Genomic DNA, 16,758 nt, shown 5'->3' with positions numbered 1-16,758 from the left:
GATCTGCCCAAGACCTCAAACTCATCTTTTGCACCAGTTCCACACTGCCCTCAATTCACTGTTGTTTCAAAAATATATCGACTCCTCTTTACATATTCCCAACTATATCTAACCTCCGCAACCTTCTGGGATAGAGAATTACAGAGATTCACCACCATCCATGTGGAGAAATTCCTACCCACCTCACTTTCTAATCTTGTAACTTTGTCCTCTCCTCTGAGATTCTTCTACTTGTGGAAAGGGTGCAGAAAATATTGATGAAGTTGTTACTGGGGCTGGAGGGCTTAAGTTATTAGGATATCCTGCGGATTGTTTTTCCCTGGAGCACAGGAGTCTGATTACTGCACATAAAATCACGACAGGCATAGATAAGGTGAATGGTTCACAGTCTTTTTTTTTGCCATGGTAGGGAGTCTAAAACTAGAGGGCAAGGATATAAGGTGAGAGGTAAAGATTTCAAGGAAAGGTGATGGTGCTAGCTGTGCCGAATAGGCAGCCAAAGGACGTGGTAGAGGTGGACACAATTACAATATTAAAAAGACACTTGGACAAGTACGTGGATAGAAAATATTTAGAGTAGGGGTTCCCAGCCTGGGGTCTACAGACCTCTTGGTTAATGGTAGGGTCCATGGCATAAAAAGGGTTGCGAACCCCTGGTCTAGAGGGATATGGATCAAATGCACGTAAACTGGGTAAGCAATGGTCAGCACAGATGGGTTGGGCTGAAGGGCCTGCTTCTGTATTGTATAACCCTATGGCTCTAATCATTTATTAAAACTGGCTCTGCCTTGTGAAGGTGCAAGGAGCACTGCCCAAATTTCAGTCCCTTCTCAACACAGATTCCATTAAGTTGGTGGACTGAGAACTTAATAAACTCTGGGATGTAAAAGGACTAAATGATGTGAACGATGGGCTTGCATCTATGTTGTGTTTTTCAGACCATCCTAAAGAGGTTCATATTCAACAATTGGCCTGCTTTAGTATGTACTCTTTTGTCGAGCAGAGCTACAATCCTTTGGCTCACCAAATCCATGTCAAATATCAAGAGCTATTAAAAGCAAGAGAGCATAGGTAGAAAGTGAAAAGAAGTTATTTTACATAGAATTTGTGAGGAAAACTTCTCTACACATGGGTATTTGATATCTGGAATGCAGGAAGTTCAGGATTCAAGAAGTCATTCAACAGCAAAAATGAACTCCACTTACAGGGCATTTGAAGACAATGCTGAAGTACAGAAACCAAATGAGGGTAGGCATCTGTGTGACTCAGCTTCTTTCGAATCACATCAAACATCTGACTGGTGCTCCTGGTGTCAATGTGCACCTGAACGCAGAAGGAATAAGTTACAGCTCATGGTTTTACAAGAATGGACTGTCATTTGACACAACAGCTCACAGAAGGAAGACATCAAGCATGCTAACATCAATGTGCATCTATGTATAAGGCCATTTTAACCATCCCAACCCTTCCAAGGTACCTCACGTGTCATTAACCAAAGCTGTTAACCAAGGCGTGAATGGGCAGGTGACCAAATATTCAGTTTTAGGAGGAGGAAAGGTTAAAGAGGGAATTTCAAAGCTTGGGGTTTTGGTAACTGATGGTATGGCTGCCAAAGACCAAGCGATTAAAGCTGGTGGTCAGGAGGCCAGAATTGCAGCAACACAAGGTCTTAAAGTTTTGTGCTTAGAGAGGATTATAGAGGTGGTGAGAGCAAAGTAATTGGTAATTGGTTTATGATTGTCAAGTGTACTGAGGTAAAATAAAAAACTTTGTTTTGCGTGCCAAGCAAGCAGATCATTTCATCACATCAGTACACTGAGGTAGCACAAAGACAAAAGCAATAACAGAATGCAGAACCTATTGTTACAGTTACAGAGAAAGTTCAGTGCAGGCAGACAATAAGGTGCAAGGCCATAACAAGGTAGATTGTGATGTCAAGAGTTCAACTTTATTGTATAACAGGTCTGTTCGATAGTCTTTTTACAGTGGGTTAGAGGCTGCCCTTGAGGCTGTGAGTGGGTGTGTTCAAGCTTTCATATCTTCAGCCAGAAGGAAGTAGGGTGGGGAGAGAGCAGTTCCAGTTCCATCATCAGCTGGTCCAGGGGACAATACCGAGGCTGAAGACTGGAGGATTGTCCTGGAGCTGGAGGACTGTGTGTGTGTAGGTGAGAGGGAGAAAAGAGACTTGTTTTGCTTTTGTTGCTTTGTTGCTTGCTGTCTTCTGTGTTTTCTGCTGAGCATTGTGCGCATGCTTTGTTGGTGCCAGAATTTGTGACGACACATCCCTAGGTTGTGTTGGTTGTTAATGCAAACGACACATTTCACTGTATGGTTCAATGTAAATAAATCTCAATCTCAATGTTCGGAGTGAGAGGTGTCTTTGATCATCTTGGCTGCTTTTGGGAGGCAGCTGGAAGTGTGGATAGAGTTTGTAGAGGGGAAGCTGGTTTTCATGATAAAGGGTTTTGAAGAAGAAGAATGTTAAAAAGAGGGTGCTACTTTATTTGGTGTTAATATAGCCCAGAAAGCAGAGGAATGATAATTGAACCACTCTCGGTGTGAGTCAGGGCACAGTCAGCCAAGACGTGCATGGCCTCAAATGTACTTACAGGAAAATGAAGCAGGTTCACTGAGCAAAGTTTGGAATAATCTCATCAAGAAGTATAGCCAAAGGTTGGCAAATTTTAAGACAGAGTCTGTGACAATCTAACTAAGCAGTAGACCAGTCTTGAGGGGTTGAGCAACCTTCTCTTAAACACTGTGTCCCCACAAGCTTTTGAGGCTTGATTAACTATTGCCTTCATACAGGACCACACAAAGGAGAACTGTGCGCAGTGTAAATCTCCCTCTCAAGGCACAACTGCTAGATAGGGGGATACAACCAAGTTATGTAGACCAATTCCTGAAGTGGTAAGGACTGCTGGAAAAGGAGGAATTGGCTTGACCAGCCCTATATCCGACAGAATTCTGAAGAATGTGTGGGTATCTCATTGAAACATTCTTAATTCTGACAATGCTCAATTGCTGGAATGTGTTTCATCTGGCTGGGGAACAGGGTGGAGTATGACTGAACACTGAGATGTGGAATTCTCTGCATACAGAGAGGGCAAGTCTTTGAATGTATTTAAGAATGATATAGAAAGATGCTTGGATACAAAATTGGAGACAGAAGGGGTGTTGGGAATGTTGTACTGATAGAGAAAGTCAGCCATGATCATATCGATAAGTGGAGCAGATATATAGGGCTGAATGGCATAATCCTGCTCCTATTTCTTCGATTCCAAAATTGGAAGAATGAGTCCAGTTTGATGATATTTCTTGAGAGCACAGCCATCTCAGACTTTGTTAGGTGCCTAATCTCTTTGATGTGGCAATACTGCCCATTTCATCCAAGTCCATCATGGACCAGTAATGTAATGAGCTGTTTATCATAAAATAATTCATCCAGGACACAAAACCTTATATATAATAGAATCCAATGGTGACAAATAATGTTAAGCCACTTAGCCAGGTCCCCCTTGATGTATAGGCTCATGTGGACCATTGTCACTTACCATGTCCAGTCGCTTTGCGAGTTCGCTCTCATCCTCATTTCGCACCATCTCAAAAAAGTCTAAGTGCCTGAAGACAAAGATAACAAGCAAAATGGTCAGTGCTTATGTCTATCCTGACTGACTTTACCTCAACCAGCACTTCGCTGACTTCAAATACCTTGCTGTTTCTCAGCATGTGATTGTAGCACTTACAGGATAGATGCTTTGCTTTAAGAGATAGTGGAAAATCAGATTTCAAACCAAGGCGGAATGTTTCTTTGCAAGGAATTATGGAAATGCAGAACACATCATCAGAATGTTATGGATGAAGCTACTAACACTGTGTAACAGGATGGAATGAATAATCCCACAATTCATACTGATCCACAAAGAAATAGTGCAGGCAGATGCCAGAGGTCGGGTGTTACATTCTTATCCCAGATTTGTCTCATGCAGTCTTGGAGCATGGGACAGGAACCCAGGTCTCATCACTTATGAAGCACTAGTAGTGTGATACCGTTTGCTTTTTAACTTGTGCCCTAAATGCACTTTATGCTAAATGTCAATCTTCCAAAATATATTTTATTATTTTATGTGTGGTAATATTGCTTCATATGTTATGTATGAGTTATATGTACTGTGTTATGCACCTTGGTCCAGAGGAACATTGATTTGTTTGGTGGCAGCCATGCATATGGTTGAATAACAAAAATCTTGAACTTGAACTTGAAACAACCTACTGGAGGAACTCAGCGGGTCAGACAGCATCCCTGAGAGGAAAGTTGATGTTTCAGGTTGAAACCCTGCATCAGGACTAAGAGTGGAGAGGGGAGATAGCCAGTATAAAGAGGAGAAGGGTGAATCAGGGGTCGGTTGTAGGTTATTGGTAGGCTGAAGGATCATGGGAAGATGCAGCCAAGTAGTGCTGTTGGAGGCGGTGGGATTGAGTTGGGAGGAGGATGATAGATGCCAAAAACGGCAAGTGGAGCGAGATAGGGAGAGGAGAGGATGAAAGTTGGATACAGATGTTGGATGGTAATAAGTAGGAACACAAGGGCTACAGGTGTAAGAATCTGATAAGTAAGGACGATGATACATAATGGGAACTATAATGGGAGAGAAGAGCAGAAGGAAGCAGATGTAGGGAGGGAAATTGATGGGTGAAACCTTCCTCTGTTATCATGTCCTGCATCTTAAGTTCACTGCCCACATTAGGCAATGATCATAGTTCTACCAGTTATCATTTGGTTAATCCCTTCCAGATCCACTCTTCTTGGCCCCAGCCAAGACTGGTTTGCCCTGTTCCTACTTCAGTAACACAGTTCAATTCAGTGTTTGAAAATGTGAAGTCCTTGCTTTTTTTCCCCCTTATACTGGCTCCCCCATCATCCCATTACCCAACCCCCTTTCCATTTCCAAATACAGCACTGCTGTAACAGAGAGTAAGTGGGCATGACCCTTTGGAGGGTGATACAGAGGAACACAAAGTCTACCAATGCTAGAGTTTTGCCCCTTTCTCTGTTTCCATATTCTAGTGTGGCGGATTGGAATTGACAGCAGGCAGTGTCCCTTTTTGTTGCCCGCACAAATTTGGGGAGTGACTGAGGAACTAAGGCAGCAGCCAAGGTTTGGAACTAAAAAAAGAAAAGTATTCTGGAAATACTTGGCAGGTCAGGACCACCTGTGGAAATGGAAAGGGTTAATATTTCAGGTCAAAGACCCTTCCTCACGTCTGGGAAGGAAAGAAAACAAACTAACTTGTTTTTCTGTTTTTATTTCTAATTTTCAGCAGATTTTTTTTTTGATTTTCAAGAACTTGGTTTAGTTTGGGCACAGGAATCACTCAGAGTCAAAGGAGCCTCTATTGCATGTCACACCTGTGCCAGCTCTTTTGAAAGAGTTCTCTAAATAGTCCCCATGGTCCTGCCTTATTTGTAGATATTTTCCTTTTCAAATATTTACCCAGTTCCTTTTGGAATATTGAACTTGCTGCCGTAGCCTTTTTGGGCAGCAAGCTTCAGATCGCAACATCTTGTTATGCAAAGGAAATTCTCTCCATCTCCACTGTTATTTTGCCAATTATCTACAAGTGTAAACAAACTGCCTGCTAGTTTAAACAGTTCCTCTTAGTTATTCTACCCAAACCCATCTTGACTGTGAGCATTAAATCTCATAGAGTCACAGAGTTATAAAAGCACAGAATCAGGCCATTCAACCCTACTCATCCATGTTGACCAAGGTGCCTTCCTGAGTTAGTTCCATTTGTCTGCATTTGGCCCATTTCCCTCTAAACCTTTCCCATCTATACACCTCTTCAAATGTTTTTGAAACACTCTAACTGCATCTGCACTACCACTTCCTTTGGCAGCTCATTCAACATACACAACACTCAGTGAAGAAGTCGCTTTTCAGGTCCCCTTTAAGATTTACCCTCTCACCTTAAACCTATGCCCTCTAGTTTTTAGATACGGACTAAATCGAGGCAGCAGGGTCCAGGGCCCGGAGTGTATCGAGGTGACTGAACCCAATATTTAGCCGACAATTTTCGTGCTGGGCCAAATTGAAAAGGTTAGTGTGTCATGGCCTGAGGTATGGGTTGGGCCAGTTCAGCTTGCTGCTCCGCTCTGCACTGAACTAAGGGTCCATGGAACTCTTTTTGAGGACTTCAGTTCAGAATGCTATTTGCTTATTGATTGCAGGATTTTTTTCTCTGCACATTGGGTGTCTGACAGTCTTCATTTGTTTATATGGGTTCTTTTGGGTTTCTTTGTTTTGTGGCAGCCTGTAAGGAGACAAATCTCAAGGTTGTTTAATGCATATATACGTTCATAATAAATATACTCTGATCTTTGAGCTTTTCGACTCCCTAAACCTGACGAATGGACTGCAACAATCCATCTTATCTGCACGGTACACGTTTTATAAATGTTGTCCCTCAAAATTTTACAACTGCCACTTTTCTGAGAATAGAAACACAGGATCATGGAGTTATTATTGCAAAGAAGGACAATTGTCCTATTACCTATGCTAGCTCTCTGAGGAGTAATCCTGACCCAATCTCACACCCTATTCCTATTGCATTGAAGATTTATTTCCTTATTTTATGAAATAGAAACAAAAAATGCTGTAAGTCCTCAAAGGATCAGGATTCAACTGTGGAGAGAGAAACAGAGCTGCAGACAGAATAGAGACTTTCATCAAAATGATCACCCAGCCTGTCTTTCGGCTCTCCATGACATTCCTATTTAATGTATTGCCATTCCATTTGGTACTCACAATGAGGTCTCCTCTAAACTAGAGAAATACAACCACTGATTAGGTGAGCACATGGCGAAATGAAGCTTCGAGTGTTTTGCTACTTCAATTTCCCATCCCTTTACCAATCTGTATTCAACCTTGCAAATTGCTCCATCAATCCCTCATCTTCAGCTTAAAGTCGTAGAGTCACAGAAACTGGAAACAGGCCTTTGGCATAAATTGTCCAATCTGACAGAACAGCCATCTAAGGTAGATCCTTTTGCCTGTATTAAGTCTTTCTGATCCATGTACCTCTCCAAGCACCTTTTAAATGTTGTTACCTTTCTACCTCAACCACTTTTTCTGGCAGCTCATTCTGTATACAGACCACTTGGTAAGTGAAAATAAATTGCTCTTCAGGTTCCTCCCACTCACTTTAGACCTATGCCAGGAACTCTGTCTATGTTCCTCACGACCTTATATCATCCTCATTCTCTTGCGCTTCAAGATTTTCTTGGCGAGGAATACTCTAATTATAAAGGAATAGCATAAACCTCAACTTCCAAATCCCACCCCAATTCCGGATACAGTAAGTTGATTGATGTGGGCTGTGTTCATGGGCTGGTGGATGTCAGGGTACCTGTCTAGTGTTGCATTGTCATGGCTTCGCAGCTTGTCAATCACTGGCTGAATTCCCAACATGAGGAATTCATATCGCAGATGTAGCCGAAACTCCAGGTTGTCCTGCAAGGAAGCAAAAAGCATCATTAAACTCTGGGCCTCTGCATTATGTGGTGGATAATGTCAATGTAATTCCCAACGCAGTCTGAATATCTCTCTCTGCACACTCTGGCACGTGATCTTCTCCTGGATAGAGTGCCGGGAACACTAATGTTAGAGGAGGCTTTCACATAGCTTGCAGTTGCACTCCGCATGAAAAGTCAAGGTTAAAGGGCATCAATTGCCAAATGTGTGTTGTCTGTCAGTCATTGTGGATTCTGCTTCCACAGTTCACTCACCAAACTCTGCAACTTTTCTATTAAGGATTGTGTGTCTGCTGATATGTGAGCAATTTACTACATTGAGACCACAGGTTCATTCCATGTGAGTATTTTGAAAGCACCAGCAACAAAGAGACATTAAAGCAAACCTGAGGGTATTATGAGGACAGGAGCGCCAAAGGTTGATGGAGGCAGAAATACACTGAGACAGAGTTACTGATGGTGGACTGTCAGTGAGAGGGTGTGTTGATGGTGGGAGTGTCAGTGAGAGGGTGTGTTGATGGTGGAGTGTCAGTGAGAGGGTGTGTTGATGGTGGAGTGTCAGTGAGAGGGTGTGTTGATGGTGGGAGTGTCAGTGAGAGGATGTGTTGATGGTGGAGTATCAGTGAATGAGTGTGTTGATGGTGGGAGTCTCAGTGAGAGGGTGTGTTGATGGTGGGAGTCTCAGTGAGAGGCTGTGTTGATGGTGGAGTGTCAATGAGAGGGTGTGTTGATGGTGGGAGTGTCAGTGAGAGGGTGTGTTGATGGTGGGAGTGTCAGTGAGAGGGTGTGTTGATGGTGGAGTGTCAATGAGAGGGTGTGTTGATGGTGGAGTGTCAGTGAGAGGGTGTGTTGATGGTGGGGGTGTCAGTGAACGGTTGTGTTGATGGTGGGAGTGTCAGTGAGAGGGTGTGTTGATCGTGGAGTCTGAGTTAGTGTGTGTGTTGATGGTGGGAGTATCAGTGAGAGGTTGTGTTGATGGTGGGAGTGTCAGTGAGAGGGTGTGTTGATGGTGGGAGTGTCAGTGAGAGGGTGTGTTGATGGTGGGAGTGTCAGTGAGAGGGTGTGTTGATGGTGGAGTGTCAGTGAGAGGGTGTGTTGATGGTGGGAGTGTCAGTGAGAGGGTGTGTTGATGGTGGGAGTGTCAGTGAGAGGGTGTGTTGATGGTGGGAGTGTCAGCGAGAGGGTGTGTTGATGGTGGGAGTGTCAGCGAGAGGGTGTGTTGATGGTGGGAGTGTCACCGTGAGGGTGTGTTGAAGGTGGGAGTGTCAGCAAGAGGGGGTGTTGATGGTGGAGTGTCAACGAGAGGATGTATTGATGGTGGAGTATCAGTGAATGAGTGTGTTGATGGTGGGAGTCTCAGTGAGAGGGTGTGTTGATGCTGGGAGTCTCAGTGAGAGGGTGTGTTGATGGTGGGAGTGTCAATGAGGGGGTGTGTTGATGGTGGAGTCTCAGTGACAGGTTGTGTTGATGGTGGAGTGTCAGTGAGAGGGTGTGTTGATGGTGGGAGTGTCAGCGAGAGGGTGTGTTGATGGTGGGAGTGTCAGCGAGAGGGTGTGTTGATGGTGGGAGTGTCAGTGAGAGGGTGTGTTGATGGTGGGAGTGTCAGTGAGAGGGTGTGTTGATGGTGGAGTGTCAGTGAGAGGGTGTGTTGATGGTGGGAGTGTCAGTGAGAGGGTGTGTTGATGGTGGGAGTGTCAGTGAGAGGGTGTGTTGATGGTGGGAGTCTCAGTGAGAGGGTGTGTTGATGGTGGGAGTCTCAGTGAGAGGGTGTGTTGATGGTGGGAGTGTCAGTGAGAGGGTGTGTTGATGGTGGGAATGTCAGTGAATGGGTGTGTTGATGGTGGGAGTGTCAGTGAGAGGGTGTGTTGATGGTGGGAGTGTCAGTGAGAGGGTGTGTTGATGGTGGGAGTGTCAGCGAGAGGGTGTGTTGATGGTGGGAGTGTCAGTGAGAGGGTGTGTTGAAGGTGGGAGTGTCAGCAAGAGGGTGTGTTGATGGTGGAGTGTCAGCGAGAGGATGTATTGATGGTGGAGTATCAGTGAATGAGTGTGTTGATGGAGGGAGTCTCAGTGAGAGGGTGTGTTGATGCTGGGAGTCTCAGTGAGAGGGTGTGTTGATGGTGGGAGTGTCAATGAGGGGGTGTGTTGATGGTGGAGTCTCAGTGACAGGTTGTGTTGATGGTGGAGTGTCAGTGAGAGGGTGTGTTGATGGTGGGAGTGTCAGTGAGAGGGTGTGTTGATGGTGGGAGTGTCAGTGAATGTGTGTGTTGATGGTGGGAGTGTCAGTGAGAGGGTGTGTTGATGGTGGGTGTGTCAGTGAGAGTGTGTGTTGATGGTGGGAGTGTCAGTGAGAGGGTGTGTTGATGGTGGGAGTGTCAGTGAGAGGGTGTGTTGATGGTGGGAGTGTCAGCGAGAGGGTGTGTTGATGGTGGGAGTGTCAGTGAGAGGGTGTGTTGATGGTGGGAGTGTCAGCGAGAGGGTGTGTTGATGGTGGGAGTGTCAGCGAGAGGGTGTGTTGATGGTGGGAGTGTCAGTGAGAGGGTGTGTTGATGGTGGGAGTCTCAGTGAGAGGGTGTGTTGATGGTGGGAGTGTCAGTGAGAGGGTGTGTTGATGGTGGGAGAGTCAGTGAGAGGGTGTGTTGATGGTGGGAGTGTCAGTGAGAGGGTGTGTTGATGGTGGGAGTGTCAGTGAGAGGGTGTGTTGATGGTGGGAGTGTCAGTGAGAGTGTGTGTTGATGGTGGGAGTGTCAGTGAGAGGGTGTGTTGATGGTGGGAGTGTCAGTGAGAGGGTGTGTTGATGGTGGGAGTGTCAGTGAGAGGGTGTGTTGATGGTGGGAGTGTCAGTGAGAGGGTGTGTTGATGGTGGAGTCTCAGTGAGAGGTTGTGTTGATGGTGGAGTGTCAGTGAGAGGGTGTGTTGATGGTGGGAGTGTCAGTGAGAGGGTGTGTTGATGGTGGGAGTGTCAGTGAGAGGGTGTGTTGATGGTGGGAGTGTCAGTGAGAGGGTGTGTTGATGGTGGGAGTCTCAGTGAGAGGGTGTGTTGATGGTGGGAGTCTCAGTGAGAGTGTGTTGATGGTGGGAGTGTCATGGTGGGAGTGTCAGTGAGAGGGTGTGTTGATGGTGGGAGAGTCAGTGAGACGGTGTGTTGATGGTGGGAGTGTCAGTGAGAGGGTGTGTTGATGGTGGGAGTGTCAGTGAGAGGGTGTGTTGATGGTGGGAGTGTCAGTGAGAGGGTGTGTTGATGGTGGGAGTTTCAGTGACAGGGTGCGTTGATGGTGGAGTGTCAGTGAGAGGGTTTGTTGATGGTGGGAGTGTCAGTGAGACAATGTGTTGATGGTGGAGAATCAATGAATGTGTGTGTTGATGGTGGGAGTCTCAGTGAGAGGGTGTATTGATGCTGGGAGTCTCAGTGAGAGGGTATGTTGATGGTGGGAGTGTCAATGAGGGGGTGTGTTGATGGTGGAGTCTCAGTGAGAGGCTGTGCTGATGGTGGAGTGTCAGTGAGAGGGTGTGTTGATGGTGGGAGTGTCAGTGAGAGGGTGTGTTGATGGTGGGAGTGTCAGTGAGAGGGTGTGTTGATGGTGGGAGTGTCAGTGAGAGGGTGTGTTGATGGTGGGAGTGTCAGTGAGAGGGTGTGTTGATGGTGGGAGTCTCAGTGAGAGGGTGTGTTGATGGTGGGAGTGTCAGTGAGAGGGTGTGTTGATGGTGGGAGAGTCAGTGAGAGGGTGTGTTGATGGTGGGAGTGTCAGTGAGAGCGTGTGTTGATGGTGGAGTCTCAGTGAGAGGGTGTGTTGATAGTGTAGTGTCAGTGAGAGGGTGTGTTGATGGTAGGAATGTCAGTGAATGTGAGTTATGATGGTGGGAGTGTCAGTGAGAGGGTGTGTTGATGGTGGGTGTGTCAGTGAGAGTGTGTGTTGATGGTGGGAGAGTCAGTGAGAGGGTGTGTTGATGTTGGGAGTCTCAGTGAGAGGGTGTGTTGATGGTGGGAGTGTCAGTGAGACGGTGTGTTGATGGTGGGAGTGTCAGTGAGAGGGTGTGTTGATGGTGGGAGTGTCAGTGAGAGGGTGTGTTGATGGTGGAGTGTCAGTGAGAGGGTGTGTTGATGGTGGAGTGTCAGTGAGAGGGTGTGTTGATGGTGGGGGTGTCAGTGAGAGGGTGTGTTGATGGTGGGAGTGTCAGTGAGAGGGTGTGTTGATGGTGGAGTGTCAGTGAGAGGGTGTGTTGATGGTGGGAGTGTCAGTGAGAGGGTGTGTTGATGGTGGGAGTGTCAGTGAGACGGTGTGTTGATGGTGGGAGTGTCAGTGAGAGGGTGTGTTGATGGTGGAGTGTCAGTGAGAGGGTGTGTTGATGGTGGGAGTCTCAGTGAGAGGGTGTGTTGATGCTGGGAGTCTCAGTGAGAGGGTGTGTTGATGGAGGGAGTGTCAATGAGGGGGTGTGTTGATGGTGGAGTCTCAGTGACAGGTTGTGTTGATGGTGGGAGTGTCAGTGAGAGGGTGTGTTGATGGTGGGAGTGTCAGTGAGAGGGTGTGTTGATGGTGGGAGTGTCAGTGAGAGGGTGTGTTGATGGTGGGAGTGTCAGTGAGAGGGTGTGTTGATGGTGGAGTGTCAGTGAGAGGGTGTGTTGATGGTGGGAGTGTCAGTGAGAGGGTGTGTTGATGGTGGGAGTGTCAGTGAGAGGGTGTGTTGATGGTGGGAGTTCAGTGAGAGGGTGTGTTGATGGTGGAGAGTGTCAGTGAGATGGTTTGTTGATGGTGGGAGTGTCAGTGAAAGGTTGAGTTGATGGTGGCAGCGTCAGTGAATGTGTGTGTTGATGGTGGGAGTCTCAGTGAGAGGGTGTGTTGATGGTGGGAGTGTCAGTGAAAGGGTGTGTTGATGGTGGGAGTGTCAGTGAGAGGGTGTGTTGATGGTGGGAGTGTCAGTGAGAGGGTGTGTTGATGGTGGAGTTCAGTGAGAGGGTGTGTGATGGTGGAGTGTCAGTGAGAGGGTGTGTTGATGGTGGGAGTGTCAGTGAAGATTGATGGTGGGAGTGTCAGTGAGAGGGTGTGTTGATGGTGGAGTGTCAGTGAGAGTGTGTGTTGATGGTGGGAGTGTCAGTGAGAGGGTGTGTTGATGGTGGGAGTCTCAGTGAGAGGGTGTGTTGATGGTGGGAGTGTCAGTGAGACAGTGTGTTGATGGTGGAGTGTCAGTGAGAGGCTATGTTGATGGTGGGAGTGTAAGGGAGAGGGTGTGTTGATGGTGGGAGTGTCAGTGAGAGGGTGTGTTGATGGTGGGAGTGTCAGTGAGAGGGTGTGTTGATGGTGGGAGTGTCAGGGAGAGGGTGTGTTGATGGTGGGAGTGTCAGTGAGAGTGTGTGTTGATGGTGGGAGTGTCAATGAGAGGGTGTGTTGATGGTGGGAGTGTCAGTGAGAGGGTGTGTTGATGGTGGAGTATCAGTGAATGTGTGTGTTGATGGTGGGAGTCTCAGTGAGAGGGTGTGTTGATGCTGGGAGTCTCAGTGAGAGGGTGTGTTGATGGTGGGAGTGTCAATGAGGGGGTGTGTTGATGGTGGAGTCTCAGTGACAGGTTGTGTTGATGGTGGAGTGTCAGTGAGAGGGTGTGTTGATGGTGGGAGTGTCAGTGAGAGGGTGTGTTGATGGTGGGAGTGTCAGCGAGAGGGTGTGTTGATGGTGGGAGTGTCAGTGAGAGGGTGTGTTGATGGTGGGAGTGTCAGTGAGAGGGTGTGTTGATGGTGGGAGTGTCAGTGAGAGGGTGTGTTGATGGTGGAGTGTCAGTGAGAGGGTGTGTTGATGGTGGGAGTCTCAGTGAGAGGGTGTGTTGATGGTGGAGTGTCAGTGAGAGGGTGTGTTGATGGTGGGAATGTCAGTGAATGTGTGTGTTGATGGTGGGAGTGTCAGTGAGAGGGTGTGTTGATGGTGGGAGTGTCAGTGAGAGGGTGTGTTGATGGTGGGAGTGTCAGTGAGAGGGTGTGTTGATGGTGGAGTCTCAGTGAGTGTGTGTGTTGATGGTGGGAGTGTCAGTGAGAGGGTGTGTTGATGGTGGGAGTGTCAGTGAGAGGGTGTGTTGATGGTGGGAGTGTCAGTGAGAGGGTGTGTTGATGGTGGAGTGTCAGTGAGAGGGTGTGTTGATGGTGGGAGTGTCAGTGAGAGGGTGTGTTGATGGTGGGAGTCTCAGTGAGAGGGTGTGTTGATGGTGGGAGTGTCAGTGAGAGGGTGTGTTGATGGTGGGAGTGTCAGTGAGAGGGTGTGTTGATGGTGGGAGTGTCAGTGAGAGGGTGTGTTGATGGTGGGAGTGTCAGTGAGAGGGTGTGTTGATGGTGGGAGTGTCAGTGAGAGGGTGTGTTGATGGTGGGAGTGTCAGTGAGAGGGTGTGTTGATGGTGGGAGTGTCAGTGAGAGGGTGTGTTGATGGTGGAGTGTCAGTGAGAGGGTGTGTTGATGGTGGGAGTGTCAGTGAGAGGGTGTGTTGATGGTGGGAGTGTCAGTGAGAGGGTGTGTTGATGGTGGAGTGTCAGTGAGAGGGTGTGTTGATGGTGGGAGTGTCAGTGAGAGGGTGTGTTGATGGTGGGAGTGTCAGTGAGAGGGTGTGTTGATGGTGGGAGTGTCAGTGAGAGGGTGTGTTGATGGTGGAGTGTCAGTGAGAGGGTGTGTTGATGGTGGGAGTATCAGTGAGAGGGTGTGTTGATGGTGGGAGTCTCAGTGAGAGGGTGTGTTGATGGTGGGAGTGTCAGTGAGAGGGTGTGTTGATGGTGGGAGTGTCAGTGAGAGGGTGTGTTGATGGTGGGAGTGTCAGTGAGAGGGTGTGTTGATGGTGGGAGTGTCAGCTAGAGGGTGTGTTGATGGTGGGAGTGTCAGTGAGAGGGTGTGTTGATGGTGGGAGTGTCAGTGAGAGGGTGTGTTGATGGTGGGAGTGTCAGTGAGAGGGTGTGTTGATGGTGGAGTGTCAGTGAGAGGGTGTGTTGATGGTGGAGTGTCAGTGAGTGGGTGTGTTGATGGTGGAGTATCAGTGAATAAGTGTGTTGATGGTGGGAGTCTCAGTGAGAGGGTGTGTTGAAGGTGGGAGTCTCAGTGAGAGGGTGTGTTGATGGTGGACTGTCAGTGAGAGGGTGTGTTGATGGTGGGAGTGTCAGTGAATGTGTGTGTTGATGGTGGGAGTGTCAGTGAGAGGGTGTGTTGATGCTGGGAGTCTCAGTGAGAGGCTGTGTTGATGGTGGGAGTCTCAGTGAGAGGGTGTGTTGATGGTGGGACTGTCAGTGAGAGGGTGTGTTGATGGTGGGAGTGTCAGTGAGAGGGTGTGTTGATGGTGGGAGTGTCAGTGAGAGGGTGTGTTGATGGTGGAGTGTCAGTGACAGGTTGTGTTGATGGTGGAGTGTCAGTGAGAGGGTGTGTTGATGGTGGGAGTGTCAGTGAGAGGGTGTGTTGATGCTGGGAGTGTCAATGAGAGGGTGTGTTGATGGTGGGAGTGTCAGTGAGAGGGTGTGTTGATGGTGGGAGTGTCAGTGAGAGGGTGTGTTGATGGTGGGAGTGTCAGTGAGAGGGTGTGTTGATGGTGGGAGTGTCAGTGAGAGGGTGTGTTGATGGTGGGAGTGTCAGTGAGAGGGTGTGTTGATGGTGGAGTCTCAGTGAGTGTGTGTGTTGATGGTGGAGTGTCAGTGAGAGGGTGTGTTGATGGTGGGAGTGTCAGTGAGAGGGTGTGTTGATGGTGGGAGTGTCAGTGAGCGGTTGTGTTGATGGTGGGAGTGTCAGTGAGAGGGTGTGTTGATCGTGGAGTCTGAGTGAATGTGTGTGTTGATGGTGGGAGTCTCAGTGAGAGGGTGTGTTGATGGTGGGAGTGTCAGTGAGAGGGTGTGTTGATGGTGGGAGTGTCAGTGAGAGGGTGTGTTGATGGTGGAGTGTCAGTGAGAGGGTGTGTTGATGGTGGGAGTGTCAGTGAGACAATGTGTTGATGGTGGAGTGTCAGTGAGAGGGTGTGTTGATGGTGGAGTCTCAGTGAGTGTGTGTGTTGATGGTGGGAGTGTCAGTGAGAGGGTGTGTTGATGGTGGGAGTGTCAGTGAGAGGGTGTGTTGATGGTGGGAGTGTCAGTGAGAGGGTGTGTTGATGGTGGAGTGTCAGTGAGAGGGTGTGTTGATGGTGGGAGTGTCAGTGAGAGGGTGTGTTGATGGTGGAGTCACAGTGAGAGGGTGTGTTGATGGTGGGAGTGTCAGTGAGAGTGTGTGTTGATGGTGGGAGTGTCAGTGAGAGGGTGTGTTGATGGTGGGAGTGTCAGTGAGAGGGTGTGTTGATGGTGGAGTGTCAGTGAGAGGGTGTGTTGATGGTGGAGTGTCAGTGAGAGGATGTATTGAAAGTGGAGAATCAGTGAATGTGTGTGTTGATGGTGGGAGTCTCAGTGAGAGGGTGTGTTGATGCTGGGAGTCTCAGTGAGAGGGTGTGTTGATGGTGGGAGTGTCAATGAGGGGGTGTGTTGATGGTGGAGTCTCAGTGACAGGTTGTGTTGATGGTGGAGTGTCAGTGAGAGGGTGTGTTGATGGTGGGAGTGTCAGTGAGAGGGTGTGTTGATGGTGGGAGTGTCAGTGAGGGTGTGTTGATGGTGGGAGTGTCAGTGAGAGGGTGTGTTGATGGTGGGAGTGTCAGTGAGAGGGTGTGTTGATGGTGGGAGTGTCAGTGAGAGGGTGTGTTGATGGTGGAGTGTCAGAGAGGTGTATTGATGGTGGGAGAGTCAGTCAGAGGGTGTGTTGATGGTGGGAGTCTCAATGAGAGGGTGTGTTGATGGTGGGAGTGTCAGTGAGAGGGTGTGTTGATGGTGGGAGTCTCAGTGAGAGGGTGTGTTGATGGTGGGAGTGTCAGTGAGAGGGTGTGTTGATGGTGGGAGTGTCAGTGAGAGGGTGTGTTGATGGTGGAGTGTCAGTGAGAGGGTGTGTTGATGGTGGAGTCTCAGTGAATGTGTGTGTTGATGGTGGGAGTGTCAGTGAGAGGGTGTGTTGATGGTGGGAGTGTCAGTGAGAGGGTGTGTTGATGGTGGGAGTGTCAGTGAGAGGGTGTGTTGATGGTGGGAGTGTCAGTGAGAGGGTGTGTTGATGGTGGGAGAGTCAGTGAGAGGGTGTGTTGATGGTGGGAGTCTCAATGAGAGGGTGTGTTGATGGTGGGAGTGTCAGTGAGATGGTTTGTTGATGGTGGGAGTGTCAGTGAAAGGTTGAGTTGATGGTGGGAGTGTCAGTGAATGTGTGTGTTGAT

General features: G+C 48.1%; 1 protein-coding gene across 3 annotated transcripts in view; it reads right to left on the bottom strand.

The window, feature by feature from the left end:
* daam2 (dishevelled associated activator of morphogenesis 2) overlaps positions 1-16,758 on the bottom strand; it is a 397,811-nt gene that overhangs the window by 114,988 nt on the left and 266,065 nt on the right. For all 3 annotated transcript variants that reach the window (XM_063040647.1, XM_063040649.1, XM_063040648.1), the window contains exons 8-10: positions 7,411-7,514; positions 3,555-3,621; positions 1,206-1,323 (exon numbers count right to left, since the gene is read on the bottom strand). In XM_063040647.1, coding sequence (XP_062896717.1) covers positions 1,206-1,323; positions 3,555-3,621; positions 7,411-7,514 — 289 coding nt within the window. The remainder of the gene's footprint in view (positions 1-1,205; positions 1,324-3,554; positions 3,622-7,410; positions 7,515-16,758) is intronic.

Source organism: Mobula hypostoma, chromosome 2 (assembly GCF_963921235.1).
Source record: "Mobula hypostoma chromosome 2, sMobHyp1.1, whole genome shotgun sequence".
Lineage (NCBI taxonomy): Eukaryota > Metazoa > Chordata > Chondrichthyes > Myliobatiformes > Myliobatidae > Mobula > Mobula hypostoma.
Note: the sequence above shows the minus strand (reverse complement) of the source record. Positions and strands in the feature narration are given on the sequence as shown.